The sequence below is a fragment of the Melospiza melodia genome, chromosome 4 (assembly GCF_035770615.1).
Source record: "Melospiza melodia melodia isolate bMelMel2 chromosome 4, bMelMel2.pri, whole genome shotgun sequence".
NCBI classification, from domain to species: Eukaryota; Metazoa; Chordata; class Aves; order Passeriformes; family Passerellidae; genus Melospiza; species Melospiza melodia.
The window spans coordinates 21,222,708-21,248,478 of record NC_086197.1 but is presented as its reverse complement, the minus strand read 5'-3'; the positions used below and the strand labels follow the sequence as shown (position 1 = coordinate 21,248,478).

Here is a 25,771-nt window from a genome sequence, read left to right as displayed (position 1 = left end):
CAGAATTCTGAGAATAAAAATATCTCTTCATAAAGGCACAAAGAGGTTTTAATAGCACTACAGCTGCTTCAAAGTGATGCCAATATTTCTATTTTTAATCAATCTTTTATTCCCTTCAGTTTTCTACTGAAGAAAGATGAGATCTGTCAATTCCTAGCAGTGTTTACTAAAAATTAGGCAGTTCTGTTCTTCACACAGAAACATCCCCCATGCTGGACACGTCTCCAAAAGCCAGGAGAACTTAGCACTGGTCTCCCTGTTGTGTTTATTGTACAATTTTACACTTTTTCCCTCAATAGGTGGGAAAAGATAAATACAAATCAGTTGATAAGAGCAAATCAAACAGAGCCACAGCTGACCACACACCGGCATCTGTGATTAAGTTATTTCAAGAAATGACCTAATGGAGTAAAAACCTGCCTTCTGATAATTTTGGAACATCAGGATAGAGCAGCATTAAGCCAGGCTTGAAATGGATTAACCTTTACTTAAGGTATAGCAGGCACACTCTCACACCGGATATTTCTCCTTTGCACGTCTTGTATTCCTGGTAGGATAAAACAACACTGCAACTTGATTTCCTCTTCATTTGTTTTGCCCATGCTCTACACTCACAAATGCAGGCACTGCCAGAGAGCAAATCCAAGTCACTGGGTTTTATTAAACTTGTAAAAAGATTTCCCAATCCCAGCACTGGCACCCCACACTATCAACAGTGGGACTGACCCTCATATGCTTCACAGGAGGGAAAGACAAATAAGTGTCCCCAGTTAGCTCTGCCACTGTGGGGAGAAAACCAGCGCACAACCACCACAAAGAAAATATTTGTAAAACCAGCAGACGCCTTAAGCTCTCCAGAATCCCCAAAGTAAATGAAAAAGAGCACAGACCTGGCAGGAGGCACGAGATATTGCACAGAATTCTGTGCAAACTCACAGCCGAGAAAACCTCTTCAGCCTTTTTCCTTTCTCCTCCCGTCTCTGCTTCCACTAACGAGCCCCCAAACACAGCACAAATCCACATCCCAGACAAAATATTCAGCTGGGAGTCACCAAGTACAGTGCTTAAGCATGACCTTTAAAAACAAATGATGCAGAGGGATGGGGGCGGGAAGGAAGGAGCTCCAAAACAGGACCTTTTATTGACAGCATACTACTTGTACTGACCTCACCACATTAACGGGAATGCTTTGAAAAGGTGCCACCCATGATTCTTGGAAATGCCCTCACAAGCCTAATAGTTCACCCAAATCCATGCCACCTCCATAATGGAACCATTCCACTCCTGCAGCATCACTGGAATTACTTTAGGCTCCCTGGACCATGAAGAATATCATATTTAACCAGCTGGCCACATTTAGCCAGAACTCCTCTGGCTGACAGGGATCTTTCTGAAGGGCCTGGAACATCCCCAAGTGTGAGGAAGAAAGACATCAAAGGGCTGCAATGGACAGGAGGCGCTGAGCCCGCGGGACCAGGGCTCCGAGCTGCCAGGAGCAGGGATGCCATATGTGCTGCCTGGCCCAGGAAATGAGCCCGTGCCTCCTGCAGGCATGGCTGGAATCCCAGCCTGAGCTCTCCTCATGCCAGCTCAGCACCTGCAGCAAGGGGATAAGGAGCTATGGATGTGCAGCAGCCAGGGAAAATCTGGCTACCAGAGGCAGGAGGGAGAACAGCCCAGAGGGGAGGAGAAGAGAGGAGACGAGGGATGCTCCCCAAGGATGAGGGAGAGCAGGGAACAGCTACAGAAAGGGGAGAGCAGCCAAATGCTACTGAACTGGAGCCTTCAAGAGATGTTTCCAAGCAATCCCCTCCTGATCTATCATTGAATAGAATATGTCAGCTGGATACAACTCTCCCTCTCCCTCCTGGTAGAAAAATGTTGCCTAATCAAAGCATCCATTTGACCTTTTTGTTCCCAGATCTTTCCTGACTGGGAAGCAGAGAAAGGCCAAGCAGCATTGACTACAACTTCAATCTGCACTCCCATTTGTCACAACAGCTCTAAATCAAACTCTGCATCTGTTTGCCTGGAGTTCCCACCCTTTAAACCCCCACACCCAGATTCTGCTACACCACTGCTAACTCCAAACCCCACATTCTCTCTGGGGCACCCTCTTGGCAGCTCCCAGAGCCTGTCATTAATGTTTTCAATAAACTATTGGATTAAGTCTGTTATTAATGAGTGCAAAAATCACTGAGGCATCCAATCCCATCTGCTGCAGCAGCTCCAAAGAGGAGAGATGGAATAAATCAAAGCAAATGAAGAACTGCTCTGCCCTGAAACACAGCACTTTGTGGGATCACTTTCTAATCAGGAAGGGATAAGAAGATAGAATCCAAGCCTCCTGCACAGGCAAGTCTCCTGCATAGCTGTGTCAGTAGGAAGAGCCACAGGATATTTCAAATCAGGCTGGATCTATATTATCAAACTAATCTGAACTTAAGTCACACACTGGAAACATCATGTTTCTTTTTGAAGCCACGTGTGTAGTACAGTTATACAGTAGCCCTAGAATAAATTTACTCAGGACTCAGTGAGTATTTAAGTTAGGGAGCAAACCCCACACCCAGTTCTGCCAGAGAGAAAAACACCTTTTTTCCAAATGCTGCTGATCTCCAATTTGGATTTACAATGTCAAGCTACATACGTGTTCAGCAGGACAGCGAAGAGCAATCCTCCCTCCAAAGTGCCATCAATTCACAGAAAGACTGATAATAATTTTAATTTATCCACCCAAGCATACCTCTAATGCCCAGCAGTTAGGAAGGCAGTTTACTATTACAGTAAAAACTGCCAAATTAATGAACTTTCCATTTAACATTCCAAGAGAATTTGCCTCCTGAATCAAAGCCCCTGGATAAGTAACATACCAAAACATATTTTTGCCTTTCAAAATTCCCATGGTTTCAGCATGACATTGAACTTGCTCCTGAAATGAAGTACACAAATGACATTTTTCAAGAATTAGGAAATAAAAGAGAAAGGAGACATGAAGCAAACACATAGAGCACAATGAAGTGAGTACCTTCAAAATTCCAGCTGTCACCACCGTGCCCAGAGCTGGGGCTCTTCTGGGTGAGAAGTGAGAGCAGACTCTGCCTGGCTCCTTCCAGACAACCCAGCCCAAAAACTCACCAAGCTGGGCACTAAACCCCAAGGCTGACAAGGATTATATTAAAAAAAGACAAGGATTATATTTTAAAAATGAGGTGCTATCTAGGAAAGCAGCACAGACACGGCAAAGCTTTGAGCAGAAGCGCCAGCCCCACAGTCTCCAAATTGTTTGAATTCTCCTAAAGAGAGACAGGATATATATAAAACTGGAAAAAACCAACCCACCATACACAAATAACAGCATGATTCACACCAAGGGGCAGTGGGCAGGGCCAGACAAATGAAAAAAACAGCCCAAGGCTCAGCAGGATGATGTGGTGGGATGTACTCTGAGCAGCTTCTGAGATGTGCAGCCATACGTGGGGTGAGCAAACAGACAGCAGAGATAAAAATGCTGTACAAGAGCTGATAGTTCCAGTGAGGGAACAGAAGGAGAAAGTGCCATCAAGCCCAGGAGGAAAATGACTTTCTGCACTATAGTTTCTGCTACCACAGGTTTGGCAACTGTGCTGTGCATGTTTTCACCATCCAATTGTTTATACTGAACCTCCTCCTGCTGAGGATCACAGGATGGCCTGGGCTGGAAGGGACTTTGAAGCCCATCCAGTTCCACCCCCCTGCCATGGGCAGGGACACCTCCCACTCTCCCAGCTTGCTCAGAGCCCCATCCAGCCTTGAAAAATAACAGGGATGGCCAGCCTCAGCTTCTCTGGGCCAGGGCCTCAGCACCCTCACAGGGAACAATTTCTTCTTCATATCCAAATCTAAACCTCCCCTGGGTCACTTTGGAGCCATTGCCCCTTGTCCTGTCACTCCAGGCCCTTGTCCAGAGTCTCTCTCCATCTTTCCTGTGGGCTCCCTTCAGGCACTGCAAGGCCACAGTGAGGTCACCCCAAAGCCTTCTCCTCTCCAGGCTGAACAATCCCAATTCCCTCAGCCTTTCCTCCCAGCAGAGCTGCTCCATCCCTCTGATCCCCTTGGTGTCCCTGCTCTGGCCTGGCTCCAGCAGCTCCCTGTCCTTGCTGTGCTGGGCCCAGGGCTGGATGCAGCCCTGCAGGGGGCTCAGCAGAGAGGGGCACAGGGGCAGAATCCCCCCTGCCCTGCTGCCCTGGGACTCTGGGTGCAGCCCAGAACAGGGAGGTTCTATCTTCTTTTGCTATAACCTAGTTTTAATCCAATTCCAAAGCTTTTGATTAACCTCCAGAAACAACCAAAACTCAACAGGACCCAGAAGTCTCCAAGCAGCAAGCTGTCAATAAAACCTCACTAGTCCCATCTATGTCAAACATGGGCCAGTATTTTTCAACTCTTGGGGTGTGATCTTAATATTTGTGTTATTTCTAAGTACAGCTTTCTGTGCTTAGAACAGAACCTTGTCCAAATTTCACTCATGTCAACAAAAAACCCCTTCAGCTCAATGGGTTTTGACCTAATAGTCCCATTCCAGCCTCAGGATGATGCTAGCTGCTGTTAGTGAGGTTCATAATTATCAGACCAGCATGTTTGCCAAGCACTGCTCTGGGGTATGTTTCAGACAGAAAAATAAATATTTTGTTCCTCCTTAATTCACGTTTTCAGTAATATCACCATTCAGAAGCCCCTGTTTTATTTAATCTGCTACTGAAAGGAAACAACATTCCCTGCCAGATAAAACAAATCAGATATTTCACACGCAGATTCTTTTCTAACATTATTGCCATGACCAGATCCTTCTGACACCCTTCAGTTGTTACAACAGTCTCCTTTAGGGAAGGGAAAACAAAATAAGACTGCAACATGCCATCACTGACACTTCAGCATTTCATTAACCTTGTTTATTTACTTCATCTCCTTTAGCCTTCCTTCCCAAATGAGCATTATGGTTGAATAAGTTTTGTTACTTTAAAGTTACAGAATTAATCACAGTTGTTCTATTTAAAGCACCACTAAGAAACCAAGTAAAATTAGCCCCATTGGAACATGCCCCATTGCTATTTAAAAGCCAAAGATGTCCAAATGTTTTAGCCATTTTCAGCCATTCTTCCCCCATGGGGCATCTGGGTGAGGCGCCTGTTACAGCCCCAGCTAAAAGCAGAAAGTGCTCCATGACTTGTGAACCAAAAGGAGTGGACACTCCCAGTGCCTGATCCCCAGGGCTGTGACAAAACCCTGGGGAGACACTGCCAGGCACACAGGACTCAGGATGCAAACACTGCACGAGTCCTGCAGCCACTGTGATGATGATGATGATGACACCAGGGAAACCTGGGGGACAGCAAGACCCAGAGAGCATTTTGGGGTGTCAGCAGCCAGCTCCAATATGCTCCCTAAACAACCTTTATGCAGCCAAAAAAGATGTTTTCAAGATGAAGGAAAGGAAGGTACTTTCCTGCCTTGAGGTTGATTCCTAAACCTAAAACATCCCAAAATAGCAGTGTGGGGCTCTGATGAGAGCAGGCAAATAATCCCTCTCCCAAGCAGCAGGAACCCCTCCCAGGCCAGGCCAGGGCCATGTGTGTGCTGTAAGCTGGCACAAGCCAGGACTGTCTCTGAAAGGAGCCATCCCATTTTCCATCCAACCATCTGTTTGTTTGCCTCCTGCTGCCGCTCCGTGCTTTGTGCCAGCACAAGAAGCTGCACGACCCACACTGAGGAACCATTACCAGGCTGAAATAAATTCTTTTAAAAATAGTTTGGGTGAGGCTGGTTTCACCTGCAGGGATTGCCAAAGGCCACCCTGACCCAGGCTGAGCCCACTTGGCCCTTCCCAGGAACCAGTCCAAAGTGGGAAATAAGCGGGCATGGCCTCCTCGTCCTTTAATCTGGCTCGCAGAAATTAATCTCGGAAATCATTCCAACACACCCGCAGTAATGATAAGGAAATATTTCCTAATATGGAATAAAAACTGAATATTGGAGTTGTGCTGCACTCCAGGATTTCCTGCTATTCAACACAGTTGAGCAGCAGAAGTCTCCCATGAACAGCGGCCGAGATTCAGCTCTCTGCTGCTTTCGACGAGCAGCGGGTGCAAATTCATTGCCCTGACAGGAAAAGGTACAGGCTGAAACTATGTATGGGTACACAAGAGGATACAGGGGAATATATGCATTAAAAAACCCCTAGGTCTACATACACCTATGTAAGATCCATAAACTGTGTTTATTTCCCTTGAGAGTTAATCTTTTGTCCATTCAAGTAGCAAAAAAACTTTTGATCCAAACGTCATAACCTTGGATTTCACAAACAATGGGAGACTGGCCATGTGAAGTTTAGAAAAGCAAATCTACTAATAAGGTCACTTCCATCCCAGCTCCACTTGCCTTCAGCCTTTGGTGATAGAATTACATTCTTTAAGCTCTACTGTCAGTAGCTCTGTCCCAAAGTGAGGAGCACATTTTGAGACATTCCATACTTAAAACACTCCCTCAGCACTGAAGGACACGCAATGACTTACCAACATCCCCCCGAGCTCAGCTCTTCCAAATAACTCATTTTATTCCCTTTCCTTCTTAAGACAACCCAGCCTTTGGGGTTTAGCAGTACCCACTCAGACTGCCTCAGTGAGCATGTGCGTGTGGCTGTGGGCAGGACTCCCCCAGCCACCCAAGCTCACTGAGAAAAGGGACACAGGGCTGTACTTCTGCAGGGATGGAGGGCTGGAGGCAGGAACAGGAAGGGAACGGAGGTGCGGCGTCTCCACACGCTGCTGTCATCCAAGGAGTGCTCCACGCGGGAGGTCAGCTCAGGACAACACTCTGCATGACTCAATGAAGCATGAGACGTGATGAGGGAACCAGACCTGCAGCCCCAAGCAGCCACTCCTTTACTTCCAGTGTTTACCACTGCGTGCATTTTAATTTCCTGGGGACAAGAGAAATCAGTAGCTTGCTCGAAAGCCCACAGTGCTCTGCAGTGAACAACATTTCATAGCTTGCTTCAGCTCACTTCTCTCCATCCTTCCTCCTGGCTCTCCCCATGTTTCATAGTGCTGCAAATCTTTCTCCTCTCAGAAGTGTCTAAAAACAGGAAGCTTCTCTATTTACTAGAGCAATTGCATTCCTGTGCACTTAAGCATTCTCACAGCTTTTAGCAGGTACTTGCATCCAGGTGTAAGAAAACCTTGTTTTAAGACCCATTGAATTAACTGGCATTAAAAAGTCCATGCTAAATATCTTGCTGCAATGTTTCAGATCATGAAATAAATACAACCAGAGCAAGGTCAAGAATCATAAATCTGCTTCCTCCTCAGTTATTGGTTTTCTGGATAAAGACCTACTCAGGTCCAATGAAAAACATGTCCCACTCTAAAACATGCACAACTGCCCAAAGGTAACATTCAGTCACAGGGACTTTCTCTACATCTTTTGTGACAAAGAGGCAAAAGTTGGCACAAAAGCAATGAATAAGCAAAGAATCTTCTAACGCAGCACCAGTACAAGTTTCAAGGAAACTGTGTTACATTTTCAGATGTCATCCAAGAAGCTCTGCTCTTAGATTTTAGGTATTTTGTAAAGCCCTTCTACTTCCTAAGGAGCCTAGGGAAGTAGGACCTTTAGGATTTAGGAGGGACTGTTGCACTGAAGAATGCTGGAGAAGAAGGCACCAAGTTTGCTTTTCTTTCCCACTGATGTATGTTCAGATCCCTGACTCTTGCCAGGCTCTTTTTAGATCACATCAATCAAATTAAGTAATTACACATGATAAGTCTGTGCCAGCAAAGGAGCTGACTGCTAAATGAGATGCAGAACATCAGTGCCCGGCCATGGCCTGTGCAGTGCCTCCAGTCAGGGTTAATGAGCACAACAGATCCCTCTGGCCCTGCAAAACTGTAAATGCAGGTAGTGTCTGCTGTCAGTGTACACAACACTGAAGAACAGATGTTTGCCCATTCAAATCCCACTACAGCACTTCATTCCTTGAGCTGGGATATTTGGAGCAGCAGACAGCTGTTGGCACACAAAGCAGACTGACTTGGTGAGGGCCCAGAGATAAAGAGATGTCTGTGGTTTCCTGACGTGAGAGAGGAGCACATGGTACCACCCTCCTGGTGCCTGAAGCTGGGGAGCAGATTTGGAATGGTGGGGATGTAGCTGAGCCAGACTTACCACAAATCACCAGAACAGAGGTGGAGAATGAAGCTTTATCTCATAAAGGAACCCTAATCACAACACCTAATCCCCACAGTGATAATAAGGATAACTGAGAAGAGAAAGCTTTACTACTGTGCCGTATCAGGCCGGTTTAGGGGAGAACAGTCAATGCAACTGTGGTCTCGTATTCCAACATTTCTATCACATTGAGAATGCATATATCACAAACACACAGCAAGTGGGTAGCTGCAATTTATCCCTCTGAAATTTAGAGGTTTAGGTAGAGAGGAAACAGCTCTTGCAGAGGCAGACTGCCTTATGAAACCCCCAAGTCCTCCTGCAGCCTTTCCTTCACATCCCAACTGCTCATCTCCTTCAGGGCTGAAGGGCACCAGGAATGCTTTGTTATGACAGTCTGTACATCCACATAGCTGCATATTCACCTTCTACATAACTGCATAGTCACCCTTCTGGGGTGAGCAGAGGAAGGCAAAAAAGGAACTGCATGCAGGTGAAAGATGATGAGTTTTGTGATGGGTATAAGCTCCCAGTGTGTAGTAATTCTCCAGCCTTGGCCTGGGAAAGTTCACTCAGAATGGGTGTTGTTTTCCCTAAATTCACCTCAGATATTTGATTCTATTATCTGGTTTCCAAGTTAAAGGAAAAGAGAAGCAAAACAGGGTGTGGATAAATGCTCTGGCTGTATCCAGCTGCAAGGGAAGTAGGGGGAAAAGAACAGAAGAGTGTCACTGACATTTTTTCATAAAAATCCTTTCTTTAGGATTTTCCCTTCTGGGAAGCTGAGGCCGCAGAAAAAGAATGTAAACAATGGTTATCTGCTGCTGTGGAGTGCCACAGGTGCACCTGTGATTGGCCCATGTTGGATGTGTACAATTAATGGCCAATCCAGGACCGAGCTCTCTCTGGGACAGAATCAGAGAGAGCTCCTTTGTTATTCATTCTTTTCTATTCTTAGCTTAGCTAGCTTCTGAGAACTTCTATTTCTTTTAGTATAGTTATAAAGTGATATATATCATAAAATAATAAATCAAGCCTTCTGAACATGAGGTCAACATTCTCATCTCCCTCTTCACCCTGAAGACCCTTGCAAGCCCTGTAACAGAAGAGATCTGCTTAAGTTTCTATACGATATTAAGGCTGTATGTTAAACATGCATGAAAGGGTAAATTTCCAGATTAAAAATAAATCAATTTAAAGAGCCAGTTTCCTAAGCTTTCAAGATGAAACAGATTATGAAAAGAAAAGCAGAAAAAGATGATAAATTCTCTAGGAGCAAACCTTTCCCACCAAGGAAGCCTTCAGAACAGAAAGCCTTGGAGCATGTCCTGAGGGCTAAGCACTCTCCTGACTGAGAAAAGGAGCAGGACTCATCAGTACAAGGAGGACTCTTCATGGAATAGGAGTCACCTCAAACAAAGGAGAAGAAACACTTGTGTTCCTGCAGAATGGCTCTCAGTTCCTTTTCAAGGTGAAAGCCTCTACTGCCCCTGTAAGGTGACCAAGTGTCATTGAACCTCCACTTCTTTATCTGTCAAGTGCAGATAAATACAAGTGGAGCTACCTGCAGGAAACCTGAACGGAAATACCGGTTCTGTACAAACAATGGGTCAAGATGGAGGCTGGTGGAGTGGCAAATAAAGACTACTTTCAGGCAGTGATCTGAATTGCTTGACAAATTGCATACAAGCAGCTATTTCCCATAAATAGTAACCAGAGAAAAACCCAAATAAGCCGTAGGAAGAATGAGATCATTTCCACTTTTGAAATGTTATTTAACATTAACATTTCCTTAGGGGCATGGCCCCTATGCTCAAGGCCTTTACACAGAAAGGACAGACATTGCTGCCAAGTCCTGCTTCAAGGACTTGTCAGTGCAGGTCTACAACTGGTTCTTAGAAAGACAAGAAAATTCTCAGCAGCCAGAGCTCAAACAAAGTCTCTTCTACTTCACTGGGCTGATCCCTCAAGTCTCAGCCACATTCCTACAGTTTTCCTAATAATGCAGCCACAGTCCAGTTAGGGCAACTCAGCAGCCTGACAAAATTGAGCTACCAACCAGCCATGTTCTTGTGAAAAGGAGATTACTCTTCCGTAAGATCAGCAAATTGGTTTGTCCCATCCTCCAGCTGCACAAATTCAGTGAAAGGGGAGCAATTAAATAGGGACAGGCACAGAGGACAAGGGGGAGAACAGCACTGTCCCTTTTGCAGGCAGCCAGACTTGGACTACATCCCAGTAAAGTTTGGATACACTTGTGGCAGTGGGAGTACAGGGCTGTCCCTTTGGACAGAGGCCATTTGTGTCACATTGGGTGCAACAGAAACCCCAGAGCCCCACAGTGACAACTGTTACACAAACATTGACTCTCACCAATGAGTCACATCCCTCCTGCCCCCACTTTGGCTGGCTCCCTTAGGAAATGGGCTGGTGGAGAGGAGAGCTGTGCAGAGTTCCCAAAACTGAGGCTGTAAGTACTTTCTGACATTCCCTTCTCTTCAGGCTGCAACAGTACAGAACACAATCCGTTTGATTCTGATGGAAGTGGTCAGGGTGAGGCTAATCATGATGCACAGCTGAGCCCCCATCCATGTGCTGCACTCCCCATGGATCACCCCAGTCACATTTACAAAGTCCAGGAAGGGTTTGTCCATGTGCTGCTCCCATCTGCCTTGTGAGCTCTCCTGAGGCACTGCTTGGTTCCAGCACACTGAGCAAAGCCCAGCATGGACAGCAAGCTCCAACAGCAATGCTGAGCTGCAGCAGAAGCCCACCCTGCAGCACACACAGACACAACCTGTACTTGAATCTGAATCATTTTATGGGCACTCAAACACTTAAAGCAATGCCCAGTACCTGATCTATGGGAACACATCAGGAACATCCACTTAAAGGTCCATCCTAATTTCTCACTCATTCCTTAATGCATCTCCTCTCAGTCTATTCAGCCACTCTCCCAGAAGAGTTGCCTGCTCAGGTATCCCTAACAAAGCCACTAATGCTGACTTGAAGTGCACAAATCCTGCAGATTAAAACCACATTAAGTCTCTGTCATTTGCCAGTGATGCAAGCAGTGAAGTAGTGAATATCTGGAGTTTTCTGTTTCTAATTGCACATGATGTATGTACAGAGGAAGGATGCTCTTGTGGCTACAGCACAGGAAACTGCATTAAGTAACAGATGATCTGGATTCTATTTTATGTCCTATGTGCAAAAAACAAACCATACAGAAAGAAAAAGAAAATGTACTTAGGGTGTGCCTCAGTCACCCTACAAGAAAGCAAACATCATTCCTGTAGCCAGCAGGTCACGTTAGGAGGCTTAAGGAGTTCACAGGCACAAAAGACTGGGGTCTTAAGTATTAAGAAGTTATTAATTCATTCTGAAAATTCATTATGTAACCTAAAACATATGAGACATAGGGCCCTCTTTTTTAGGTGCACTTGTGTGAGCTGCCCATTTGAGGGCTGCAGCCAAGCATGGGTCTGTATATTGTGGGTTTGGAAGGGCATGTGGCAAGATAAGCACCTGAGACAGCTTGCACTGTTCCAAAGACAGGGCTGAAATCCCACCATGAATTCAGAAACAGGGGAAAAATAGATGGGAATGAGCAAAGGAAGGACACTGAATATCAATGCTCTGCAAGAGGCCAAATTTGGTGATAGCAGTTCCAAGCTGAGCTCCAGCAGCCTTGGAGAAACGCTGCTCTTGTGAGTCCAGCTGAGAGCATTCCTCCAATGACTCTCCAGTCAATGTTTACATGTTCTGTTGCTCACATGCAAATAACATTAATCAGCTGCTTTAAAAGCACTGATAAATAGGCAACCTTTGGAAAGTTTTACAGTTTCCCAGTAAAGCCACACACAGTATCAGGAATGCGGTTTGTCACACTGATATAGCACAGGGTAAGAGAGAACATGTCCCAGTTTCACAAATCACAAGGAAGCAGCTGCTCTGCTCTATTCTCTTTACTTCTGAAAATGTAAGGAGCACCAAAGAATAAAGAAAAAGTAGCCCAATAAAGTAGTATTAGCACAGAATTAAAAACATTTACATCTGTGATTCCTCAGATGATTAATTATTGCTTCAATTGAGCCTTAAAACGTATTTTAACTTGCATTGATTTACAAAATGAAAAGCAAGTGAAAGCCCTTATTTTAGAACTACCCCTGGCAGTCAGAAAATGTCTGGGAGAAACTAGCTCTTCTTGCTCCACAGATTATGCTCCATTGATACTGAGCCCTACCTCCCTAGCCTAGATCCATAAAAAATTCATTACTCTCCCTAGATCTAAGATGGTAACTCAAGGTTGGAAGCAAGATCTGGAGGATAGTCTATTTTTTTTTTTTAATCCCCTTGAGTAAAATTTTGCAAAATAAATTATGGAAATTTCAGCAAATCCTGAAAGCACAGGGAAGCTGCTCTGCTGGCAGCCTCCAGGAGGGAAGGTGTGCCCTCCCTCTTCCCAGCATGCTCAAAGCTGCAAAGGTCTCTTGGGGTTGCCAGCAAGCCTCAAGCTGCTTTCCTCTCCTCTGGGTTATCCCTCGTGTTAATAATGCCAGAAAGGATCTCCATCTTGCAATGAACTGGAGCTGCAGGCTTTATTCTGCTTCTCTGTGCCATGTACCTTCCACCCAGCCTTCAAGCAAATTATGTTTTGCCCCTTTAAAATATTTTCCAACCAGAGCTGGAGGTACTTTGCAAAACTGAAACCTAAAACACATGATCTTGATAATGCAAGCTGGCAACTGTATCACCTGGACTGAGAAGGAAACAAAGTAAACCCAGCCTTCAGGCTCGGCAGGATTTTGAAGGTGAACAAGCAAGGGAAGATCCGTGACTTGTTACAAGTATCTGCAGCAGCCTGTAGGGAACAGACCCCTTCCATTTGGTAGCAGAAATTTATCCAAGAAAGCAGAGAATCCCAGAGCCGTCATGGTTGGAAAAGACCTGCAAGAGCAAGTCCAGTCCTTGACCAAACACTGCCACACCAACTCAAGCACAGCATTAACTATCAACTAAAATAATTTCTTGAACGTTTCCAGGGATGGTGAGCCACACATGCTGACACAGCACTCGCCACATACAGTTCTCAAATAATGCAGACAATTTCAGTCTGATTTCAGAAATGCAAAAAGCATAACAAAACTAATCAGAGCCACCAAAAAAAAAATTAAATCAAAAGTGAACTATGCAGCATGGATGTCTGAGGCACAAAGAGTAACTGCAGAAGCTGCCAAAAACCTGAAGGAAGAGCTGAGACACAGAATGAGTGCATTAGTCCTGAATCTCACCTTGAGTTTAGTATTACAGTCAGATCAGGTCAGCGCTGGGCAAAGACACACTGCTCCTCTGGCAAGGCTTCACACAGACACACGTTTGAAAAATAAAGGGTGTGCACTTCAGGAACATAAAGATGCTTTATGGAATCCTATTTTTAACACTAAATGCCACAATGAACTATGGGAAAATCTAGAATTACATCAGGAAACAGAAGAAAAAGCTCAGTTGACCTGAGCCCAGGGATTTTTCAGAGGTGCAGCTGCAGAGGATCACAGGAGCCCTGGGGCTCTCAGCTGCTGTTGAGGGAGCACATTCTTCACGGTCTTATGGAGAAAAACAAACAGATCCTGACCACTCTGCTGGCAAAACAAAAGGAGGCTGAGAATTCACAACTTCTTGCTTGCACCTGCAGGGATATTTGACAGAAGTGAACCCACTAGGTCTGTTATTGTTGACATTGCACCTGCTCCAGGGAGCTACTCAGAAGTCACACAGCAGTATCAGGGTGTTCACTCCAGACAGCACAACTGCAAGTCCACCCAGGCCTTCCCTGCACCCATATTTTCCAACTGTAGTCACCCTTGCAGGAGGCAGAAGCAAACATCTCCTCCCAGTGCTTCTCCAAGTCCACTGAGCACCCAGGATGGTTAAGATGGATGTGCAACTTTTAAACACCCAAGGCCAAGCAGATGAATCCTGCCTGGCATCTGACACAATGCCAACTCCCATTGTGCTGAGAATATCTGGAATGAGCCTTTGGATTTAGCAGTTGGCTTCTCCTCATAATCTCCAAAGCCTCTAACTGTTGGCTATGCCTGCAACAGCTTTCTCAAGCACCTTTAGAGACCCATCCTCAGTAAACAGTCCCACAGCAAACAGATTTCACTTTCACTCCAAAAGCAAACAAAATAGGTGGCATTCCTCATCCCCACCTGCACCACAGGACATTGGACCCTCCAGCAGGAGAGGGCCAGGCAAGTCTGTAATGTGGATAGGCACAGCTCCCACCAAATTTAAGACACATTGAATCCAACTGTGGCTTGAGCATCTTGTCATTTTTACAGCCTTTAACTCTGGGCACCTCACAAATGGTAAAAATATTCTTCACATAAAGAAAGAAGATGAAGATCTGAAGCTCTATATATAGTGTTTGCTAAAAATACCTCTTTGGAGACATCCCTTGCCAAATAGGTGCCAAAACTTCAAAGGCTGAATTATCATATTGAAATATTTGAAATGCAAGTTGTTATGATTCTTGTGAGGCATGGCTGGCAGGCAGAGATGGCATCTTTCAGCTCCAAGACCCGGTCCAGGCAGTAACTGGAAACAGCTCTTTGGTGGCTTACGTGAAATGAGTCAAGGGATCTCGGTCCAGCTCTCAGCAAATTAGGAACCACATCACAAAAGCATCTGTAAGAGTCACTTCCTTTGTTGATACCAATCTGAAGGCCAAGCACTGAATAAGGTAGGGAAAAAGGATTACCCTCCCTCAAAATAGCACTCTCCTTCAAAACACAAATTGTTTTTACCAGCATCTTTTGTGAAAGCATCCCAGTGCATTTTTGCTAAATATGAACTAATCTAAGTATTCCTTTAAGTAATACCTGAAATCCAACACTTTACCAGTAGTAAAGCCCAAGACCTACTGGCTTCCGACATGCTAGAACCATGCAAAAGGAGAGCAGGAATATTCCCATCCCACATTCTAACTGTATTTCTTTCTGGAGCCAACAGAAGTTTCAGAGCTCTCAAGCATTTTTCTGTAAGAAAATTTAGCACAGAAGTAGAGGTTCCCCTTGAACCAACCACCTCACTTCAAAGAAATCAATCATTAGTTGCATTTGCCTTGTATCTGCCAGTAAAAGGGCATGAAGCAAGCGAGCCAAATTTAGAAAACTAAGTATCAATATTTTAGACTCTGTGCTTTAAGAAAACAAAGTAATTTTAGCTGGATGTGTCACAATTCAGAGCAATAGCTTTGAAAGCATCACTTGATTCCATTAATTAACTGGAACTTTTTGGGATGGCACAAGGTAACTGAATCTAATCACACAGCATTAGGGGATTGGTGCTGCTCAGAAAATTCAGAGATGCCAAGTTGAGCAAAAAGAATGTGTTTCATTCAGAGATGAAAGCCTTCTGAATTTTGGTGCTTTGTAAACAGCTGCTAAACTGATTGAACAATGCCTGTGAAGAACACAAGGTCAAATGTGGTCAGTACCTCAAAGAGCGCCACATTTCAATATTGAAAAAGCACTCGTAAAAAACATCTCAGCACACCCATATCTGCCTAGCACTTTAAAAATGTCCCAAGTATCCACAACAGAGGCAGGATTATTCTTTGTCAGTCCCCTCTCCCTCAAAGCTGATTAGAATTATACCACCAAATTCAATATGGGCAGTAGATTTATCCAAAAAAAGAGGCTTCTTGGTTCGAATTAGCATTGACTGAGGTACCAAAGGAAATCAAGAATTACAATAAATTTTCAGCTGTTTATTTTATTCACACATTAGTCAATGCCATTAATCTGAAAAGCCATTGGAATGCATTCAGTAAAGCTTCCTTAGCTAAATTTTATTTCATTAAAGTCAGGGTCAAGCACAAACTACCTTCCTGATCTACCCAAGAAGGGAAAGCAAAGGCAGGTGCCTGCTGTAGCACAGGACAAAAAGCTCCTGTCTCCCTGCCTTGATGTACATAACTACTGGCAGCCCACTGGTGTCAGTGACTGCATCTTGTCCAGCAGGTGCTCTGCTGACAAGATCATCCCCACCCTGAACCAAGGAAGCTGCACCCAAAGCACTGATTCACATGTTCCAGACAGGAGTCTGGCCTTCCATCCAAGACAAATATGGAGCTGGAGCTGCAATGCTCCTGCTTGGGGTTCCCCAGTTTGCAATATGTGAGGAGGATTTACTTTAGGATTCAAGGAGAAGGGGGGTGGGTGGTCCTTAACTAACCAGCCTTTGTGGCAAAACCCAGCCTTGCCTCGGTATGCAAGCGAGGGAGGGAAAGCACTTGGATTCCACACTGACTTGAGGAAATCTCATCCTGCAACTGCATTCTCCAGCTGCACACAGGCAGATGCAGATTCACTCTCCCTAATGTCCTAAGTAAGGACACAGAAGCTTTTGTCTTCTCAGTCTGCACATCTTTAAGGATGACACAACTGATGAGGAGCACTTCAGCAAAAGAACCAAGAAAATACATTTATGCTCTGGTTCTCAGACTGAGAAAATTACAAGCATAGAGAAATAAGAAAGACACTGTCAGGACTCGTTTCGAAAATTAGCTTCTACAAGATAAAAACACAATTAACACTAACAGCTTCAGTTTCTTGGATTTCTTTTCTTAAAGCAAAATTCTCATTATAATTCTTCTCTTGCAGCCCTTGCTCCCCAAGCAGCACAAGCTCATTCTGTGCCTGGGGGTCAACACCTGAAACTGGGCTGAACAATAAACAAAAGTGAAATTTGCTTTCAAAATATTGCTGCTTGTTTAACAAAAAAGGCAGAGAGAAAATTAGCTAAAACTACTTATCTTTATTACAGTTTAACAATTTCCCCCCCTCGATTATTTCATAATTACTTCCTTTTTCTTTTGTAACTTTCCACTATGATTTCAATCCTTTCAAATGCAGTGATCCAAAGTACACATTAAAAAAATACATGTATCCATTGGTCGTTCTCCCAATGTTCCTTTTGACTGTAAAGATTATTTTACAGAGCAGAACATTATTTTGCTTATTTGAACATAAAGAGGGCAAGCACATTTCTTCTTTGTAAACCCTCCCAAAGGCCAGAGTTTTGTGTCTTCCTGAGGACCAAAGGTGAAGGCACAGTATTTCTGGCAGGCTCCAAGGAACCTCTTTGCAGCAGAGGTGCTCAGCAAAGTTATTCTGTCAGTGGCCAGGCTGCAGCACAAGCTGTGAGCAGCAGCTCCAGTCAGTGCTGTAGGTCAGTGTGTATTCAGACAGGTGAAATTCTCTCTTCCCTGGTTTTGGTGATACAATGTTCACCTCTTTCTCCTGAACTCTGAAAGGGATTTGTTCTTGCTTTTTTCATGTGCCACTACAAAAGTGGCTTACGTGTCTGAGAGCAAAAGCAGTCAGTTCATGTGAGTCAGGTGCCCTCTGGGATTAAATGGGGCTTAAAGGTATCCAAGTGTGAGCCTAAGACTCTGGAGTTATGAATGAAGCCCAGCTGCCAGAGACAATGCTTACAAGGCTTCCAGCCTGACCTGGGAGCAGGGAGCAGGGCAGGTTGTACTCAGATGATCCTGAAAAAAGAAGTGGAAAGTTCCTTTAGGTCACTCTACAGCAGCATCAGCACCACCAATCCCCATGGAAGGAACGGGGATTAGAGCTGAAATACATGAACTTAAATATCCACAAACTGGTCAAGCCCACTGACACAGCCATGGCCTGAAATTCTCTGCACTGATCATATCAGAATGGCATTCATTTCACACTCCTCACTGTGATAAAGCCCTGAGCAAGGCTGGGAAGACAAGAGCACACATCACCATTCCTGTCACAAGAAACTTTCATACAAGTTCACTTGCACCTAAATTACATGCCAGGTATAACCAACCCCTTGGAAGGGCCAGGATTTACCTGCTCAAACTGATTAGCTGGTAAAGACATTCTAATCCTGGACACCTCTATATGTGACTAGCACAGCAGCACAGCTGGAATGCAAGGATTCATCCCAGACATTTGTTCTCCTGTGGCACTACCATAGCTGCCTGGCCTCAAACATTGGAGACAGCCTTGCACATGGGGCTCACAGTGACTTCAGTGTGTTCCTTCCTCCTGAAGGAATGGGTGAGTGTTGCCTGTAAACACTGGTAATTACTGAGAACTAGAGCAGTCAAGAACTGGTGCAATGTGAGAAAGGTAAAAAATTTTCCAATTTCTTTGAAGATTTGCCAGCAAAGCTTGACAATTTAAAGCATTCCACTTTGTTCTTTTCCCTTTATCAGAGGCTCATGGGAAAAAAAAAAAAGACAAGAAGAGAAGAAAAAGATTTAACAGGCAGAAGAATTCCCTTCTGTATTCCCTTCATTTCCCAAACAACTGGTATTGTTTCTCCAGATCTCCTTCTCAAAATCTTCCTGCAATTCCATCTCCTACTTGAAACTATTTCTGAAGATGCTCATTCCTATCACAACAGCTCATCATAACTTAGTGATTTCTAACCCATGGTGAAGAGGTCTGGGAGGGGGCTGATGGGCTGAGAATGTGCTGAGCCTTGACAGCAGTCTGGGGTTCACTGGCCTTGGGAACTACAGCCCCAACCTCTGGTGCTTATTGTGCTTATTGGCATTTTGTCCAACTTCACTTTGATTTCACAAAGAATAAGCAACTTACATGGGATTATTCCAGGTGTTCTTAACATAATTCTTGCAGGTTTTTTGTTTTGTTTGTTTGGGTTTTTTTGGGTTGTTTTTTTTTTTTTTTTTTTTTTTTTTTTTAAGAAGGGAAAAAAAATACCCCTCAGGAAAGTTTCTAATTGCTGCTTAGGCAATTGTGCAGTGAGGTCACCATATCCAGACTACAAGTGGGCTAAGATGCTCAAGTGGTGCAGACTTTATATGATCTCTCCTTCTCTGTTAAATTAAACACAGAGCAGGAGTGTCCATACAATAATTAACCATAAGAGGAAGAACCATCTAAAACACTTCAACATAAAGTGGTCATTTATATTCTTTGTTCACAGGAGATTTGAGAGATGAATTCATGAAGAATTCCTGTTCTGATAAACCTCAATTCTCTGCCCTTAGTCACTACTTCCTAAGACTCCCTATGGCTGTGAAGATTGGGGAAGGACTAAACAATAAGACTTTACTAGACACTGTGCTTGCAATATCACCAGGGTTGGTTTGTTTCTCTCCTCTCCTCCCCAATAAACCTGAATATTAATATTTTCTTTCCTACAGCATTCATGGAAATGTAGATACATCTATAACTAATTTCATTAAGTGAAGGCAATAAATTAAACTATCAGCAGACAGATCAGTTTAGCAAGAGAAATTTTCCTTAGGCACAATAAAACTTCTGATTTACACAAGTGAAATATGGCAAGTCAGTCAAAGAACAGCCACACACCTGTTCAACCAGAGCTCTTTATCACTTTAGTGGAACCAACCAGGCACAAACAAAACCAATAAAAACCAGTGACAAAGATGAAAGTTAATGTCACAATTCCTTTCTTTCACCTTATCTTGAAAGTCAGAATTTGCTGTGATGCACTTAACTGCCTTCCAAGACACACAACTACAGGAGGTGCACCACAAGGCAGCCTTACTTCAGAGAATCTCAGACTGCCTGGGTTGGAAGGGACCTTAAAGAACATCCAATTCCAGCCCCCTGCCATGGGCAGGGACACCTGCCACTAGCCCAGCTTGCTCAGAGCTCCATCCAGCCTGGAACATTGCCAGGGATGGGGCAGCCACAGCTTCCCTGAACAACCTGTGCCAGGGCCTCAGCACCCTCACAGGGACAGTTCTTTCCTCATATCCAATCTAAATTTCCTCTTTGTCACTTTGGAGCCATTGCCCCTTGTCACTCCAGGCCCTCTTTCCATCTTTCCTGTGGGCTCCCTTCAGGCACTGCAAGGGCCCAGTGAGGTCACCCCAAAACCTTCTCTTCCCAGGCTGACCAATCCCAGTTCTCCCAGCCTTTTAAACTGCCTTGCTGAGTCTCACCAAGAGTATTTGCTGCACCAGTGTCTGATAAGCCCCAGCCATTACCCCACTGCATGGGAATGTGCTTTAACAGCTGCTGTTACCTGTCTGTACCAGCCGTGGCTCTCACTGCTGAATGACTGCGTCCACATCCCACAGAGATCCTCACATGCAGAACACAAAATTCCCTTCTAGTTCCAGATTTTACAGCTTGTTAAATTATACTTTTAATTACTGTTAAACAGCCTTCATTCTACATATCCAGTTGCTACTGTTTGAAGAAACAGGTACTCCCACTAAATCCTCACCTTGTGATTAAATTTGTTCTCCTTTCCTGCTCTGTGAATGCCACAGAGCACAGAACAGAGCAATCTTCAACTTCAGCTGTTGTAAGAAACAACAGCTGCCTTTAAACAATGCAGTGCAGTGCTTTTGTCTGGGGAGCTACAAATGTAAGCTCTCCTCTTCATACAGGACTCAGCAGGCTAAAAATTAGTGACATTTTAAGTGGAACAATTCTTTCATCATCAGGCTGATATTTGGCTGCCATTCTGGTTACCTCCCTTATAAGGCACCAGCAAGAGGGAAGGGCAGGGAACACATTATGCAACTGCTCATTGTAAAAAGTAATTAAAACAAATTTAAAGAAATGTCTGTAATAAACACTTTTCCAATATACAAAAGGAGCCTGATTCTTTTGGTCTAAGGTCTGCCATTTCTACTAGGCTAATCTGGGAAAAGGGGATTTCTCCTGAAAAGAAAGGTTTTCCTCAGTTTTTATGGGAAATAGTAGAAGCCTGTGAACCAGCCCTGCCTTCTCCAGAGCCTGGTTCAAATCAGCCAAAGAGGCAGCTCTGCCCTGGGTAATGAAGGGGCAACACTGGGATCCCTGCATCCTGTCCCCTCCTCTGTGTGCAGGTATGATCCATGGCAATCTAAGACACCTAATCCCAAGGAAAGGGTTCTGTGGTGAGGCCATGCACATCTTGGCTGGTTTGTACACAAGAGCCCTCCTGCAGACAAGGAAATATCCTTTGGAATTTACCTATCAGTTCAGATGCAAGCAGGTTTTTACCAGTAAAGTCATAAAAACACTGAGACTTTTTACCCACAGAACAGGCTCAAGACTCTCCAGACATCTGTCAGGAGGAGGCTCCCATCTGTCCTTTGGGGGGTTCTCAGTGATGCTGGAGGAAGTTCATGGCACAGCACAGCAATGCCAAGGAGCTGTCTCCCTCTCTGTTGCACCAGGGACATGGAGCCTGTACCACCAGCAGAGCCCCAGGCACACAGAGATCCCCACCTGTGACAAGCACCAGGGACATGGAGCCTGTACCACCAGCAGAGCCCCCAGGCACACAGAGATCCCCACCTGTGACAAGCTGCTCCTGCCAAGCCCCTCTGCTCTGCTGCTTCTGCCCTCAGCAGCCATTCAGGGCAGTCAAGTGTCCTGCTGAAGTGATGACTGCCATCCCTCCCCATCCCTTGGCTATGGCAGTGCAAGTTACGACTCTGCCCCTTCTGTACACTCCTGTGTACAAGCTGAGTCTCTGCCACTCCTATGGTTTGGTGCTAAAATCTTCATTTTAACTGCAACCAACTGGTGCACAAGTGTGTTTCTCATAAGCATTATTCTACTACAGTGGCTCATGAAAAGGGCCTTTAATCAAGTACAGCTTTCTGGGAAGGCCAGGTTTTCCAAGGGTTTGTCTGGGGATGGTCAGCTGGGTTTTGTTTTCCTACCAGGAGATTTAATTGCTAAAATACCTTGGCACATTTTATAAGTGCAGTACTTAATGTGACATTACACACAGTGCTCTCAGAATTGTAAACAGCTCTCTTTATTACAGAGTAGAAAAGGTTTCACAACCTTTCATCTGGTCAAAGGCAAGAAAAATATTTTTTGTTTCCCCTTCTGTGGAAGGAAACTTAACACACTCCAATAAGCCAAGGTCTTTGCTAAGACTGGAGCTCCTCTACAGCATGTCAGTGATCACAGGCTCAAACTCTGGAACATAAGAGACACAGCCAATATAAGCTGCAGTACAGTAAATACTCTTCCTCTCCCATACAGGTTTGAGTTATCCCTTTACTTCCTCCCTCCCATTCATTCTGTCACCTTTGATAAACTCCATTTGTTTGCACAACCTGCACACACCAAACTATTACTTCATCATGGCTGCTCCCTGTTACTAAAAGGTGAAGAGTTGATTCCCTTTTTACTACTTCAGGACATTCTCACTCTTCTGAAATCCCATAAACCCAGGCTACCATTTTAATCATTCACTGCTCTTTTTACTAGTAAAAACATAAAGACAACTGTTCCTTAGACAATCAAAATCCCATAGAAATATTCTTCCAAATATTTCTCTTTTCTTCACATTCTGACCAGCTGTAACTCTCATGAAACCACAGGTCAGCTAACAAATTTGCAAGTCTGCAGGTATAAATATTAAAGACACACAACACAAACTAAGTTTCAGGTCTACAGTACAAACCAGCATACAAAATTCAACACCTAAATTACGAAGAAATCAGAAAATCAGCTACTTGAAGCATAAAAAATTTATATTCTTTCCTGATCCACCATTTTCCTTTGCTTTTTTAATCTGTAACAGGTATTTAGTGATATATCAATGCATGCCTTACAAGATTACCTGATTTCACAAGTAATGCAGTGTTAACTACAACAACTGCCCATTTTAATGCTTCCCATACTACTAATGCTTCAAATTATTTATTATTTATTAAGGAAACTGAGTTTCTCTTGATCATTTATTTCTTCCCCTACTTCCCGTTTTGTTTTATACTGTTAAGAGGAAAATGTTCTATTACTTCCCCATGCAAATACTGGAGCAGTGGGACTGCTGAAGTTATTCTGGAGTTTTAAACTACAGATTTGCAGGATCCTCTGCACCAATCAAATTATAAAGTCTGCTCTGCTGCATTTGACAACTCATTTCTGAGTCTTCAAGACAAGACCCTGCCATCTTAAATACAGTTCACTATTTAAATTCATAACATGAAATAAATAACTCTTCCCTGAGTTCCTACCCCACAGTATTAAATTGGCTTACCCCAGTATAACAATTTTTTGCACAACAAAAGCTGTTATTTAATCACCAGACTTGGAAAAATTCTGCACCAACCCATCTCAAAAATTAGACTCCAGTTATTTATCAAACCAATATTTTCAAGGCACAGCAGTGCAATTACCACCAGTGGCAGGTCTGCTCTAAGTGCAGCTATATGTTAGAAGGAGCAACAAGAGAAGATTAAATGATTTTGTGGACAATTGTATGTTTGATTTATGTCAACTGCCATTACCCTAAGACACAAAGCCTCTTTCTGGGAGACTAAAAGCAAACCATTTACCATATAATATCAGCTTAGCAGGCTTTGTGCTGATGAATACTGCATTCAGAGAAGCAATTCTCTTCATTGCAATTTCCATGTCTACCCTGCACCTCCTGGAATACAAATATCAAAGTTTATCAACTGGCTTCACATTTTAACTAATGCTCAGCTTAAACTTGGTGGGAAGAACAACATTTTTATTGGAATAAACATGGACTGAGCAAAAGCTGAATCTGTAGGGAGGAGATAAGCTCTGAAAGCAAGACAAACTCACTGCCTAGACAGATGCAGAGGACACAGACAGTGACTAAGCTCCTTGTGGTCACCACAGGATTCAAGAGCCATCCCAAACTACAGCAGTAACCCAAATGATTAAAAAACTCCCACCTACCATTCAAAGTTTGGGGACAAAATGACAGATGAGCCAAGGGAGGGCTACACAGAACTCCTGAGAAAGGACAGGTGAGCACACCTCAGCCACATGCACTGAACTCCTCTGTGACATCCCACATGCTCCAAGTCAGGAGAGCCCCACAGGGACTCCACTGCACATCAGACCATGCCAGGGCAGCTCACACAAGCAGGTCCACAGCAGATCATCTGACAGAAACCCAAAATTTCTGACAGAAACCCAAAATTTCTGTTCTCCTGGGAACATTCCCTCACCCAGACCATAGGCCTGGTCCAAGTCCACTGCAAGTTAATGATGGGGTGTGCATTTGCTGTTTGCTTTTTTAAGACAGACTAACTTTCTGAAAAAAAAAGCATGATACCTGTCCTCTGTAAATATTTGCTTCTGAAGAGTGCTTAGCTAGTAGCTTGGGATTTGTTTTCCCCTGAAATGCTTGAGAAATAAGTGTTTAGAATTTTTTTAAGCTCTGTTAAGCAAAAATATTTCAATCAAACATATAGTATGCCACGTACATTATGAAAAACAAATGAGTCCACAGAGCTATGCAAATTTGACTTTTCCTATCCAAGACACTTCTTAACAAAGCCAGGAAAACAAGTCTACATGCGGCACAGAAGGTAAAATTGCAGCAATTCTAGTGGATACAGTAACAGATTTCTCAAATGCAATGAGGGTGCTCACTGATCAGCACTCTGAGGTCAGTAGCCTGTGGGCTCCTATTTCTTTTCACTCTTCGGAGTAAAATTAAAAGCTGATATTCTTTCACTCCTGAAGGATAAGGAATGAAAACAATTTTTCAGATTCCTGTGTATATTCAGGCATCTTTTATGGAGCAGGCACAACTCTAGCGAGATTTATTAGTATCATAAACACTCATAAACAAGATCCCTCTGTTTTAAGTGACTTTTAAAAACTGTAATCAAAACACTGAATCAGTACACCTGACAAACCCCAACATCTACAGTCAACAAAAACCCCATTGCTCACCAAAAAGCAGGTAAAAGCAAAACCAATACAACCCACCAAATATCTTACAGGAAACTTCTCTTAAAAAAACCAAACAAAAACGAAACGTCGGCATTGCTTTTGATTGAGAGGCTACAGCAAGGCTCACTTATTCCCAGTGTGGATTTTGCAAGAGGAAGGCAGGTACATCAGCGAGGCACGCATGTGAGCTCTGCTATTCTCACCCAAGGCGTTCCAGATCAAGTAAAACCAAACAACAACTGCGCGACCTCTGTAAGTCCCTGGCATTTAACTTTTACCTGAGTCAATGGGAATTGTCTGCAGACACAGAGCACCAGCCGGAGAGCCAAACCACGGGGCCTCAACCCCCAACTCCTCCGGCTCTGCACAAGGTTTGCGATTTGCTCCTCCCGCCAGTGGAAACTTGTGAAGGTTGTTTGCTTTTCTAAGCGCATTACGGAGATAATTTCGGCCCCTTATTTATTTATTTATTTCTAAAGAGGGCAGGACTCCCTTAAGCCCAGAGCCACGTTCTGTAGCACGAGTAGAGCCCAGCCCCGACCCTGCCGGCGGGGTGTCCGCACAGCCCCGGCCCTGCTCCCCGCGCCGGGCTCACCTCGCTCCCCGCACCGACACCCCGGGGGCACCTCAGCCTCCCAGCCGGCGGCAGGGGCACAAACCACCCCGGGGGCTGCGGGCAGAGACATCCCGGGGGCTGCGGGCAGAGCCACCCGAGGGGCAGGGGGCGAACTGCCCCGCAGCCCAGAGCCACCCCCGACCGTCCCCGCACCGAGGCTGAGGCTGCGCTCCCTCAGCCTCCACGGCGATGGCTGCTCCTGCTGCCTCACGGTGCGGTGGGA

General features: G+C 44.4%; 1 protein-coding gene across 4 annotated transcripts in view; it reads right to left on the bottom strand.

The window, feature by feature from the left end:
* STK38L (serine/threonine kinase 38 like) overlaps positions 1-25,771 on the bottom strand; it is a 46,278-nt gene that overhangs the window by 20,330 nt on the left and 177 nt on the right. The window contains exon 1 of one of the 4 annotated variants that reach the window (XM_063154190.1): positions 3,029-3,248. The exons of 1 other annotated variant lie outside the window; for it this stretch is intronic. Coding sequence is in view for 2 of the 3 variants with exons in the window: in XM_063154187.1 (XP_063010257.1) it covers positions 891-1,023 (133 nt within the window). In the remaining variant the exon portion in view is untranslated. Of the gene's footprint in view, positions 1-890; positions 1,043-3,028; positions 3,249-25,771 lie in introns of those variants that run through there. 2 more of the 4 variants (XM_063154187.1, XM_063154188.1) reach the window with 2 other exon arrangements.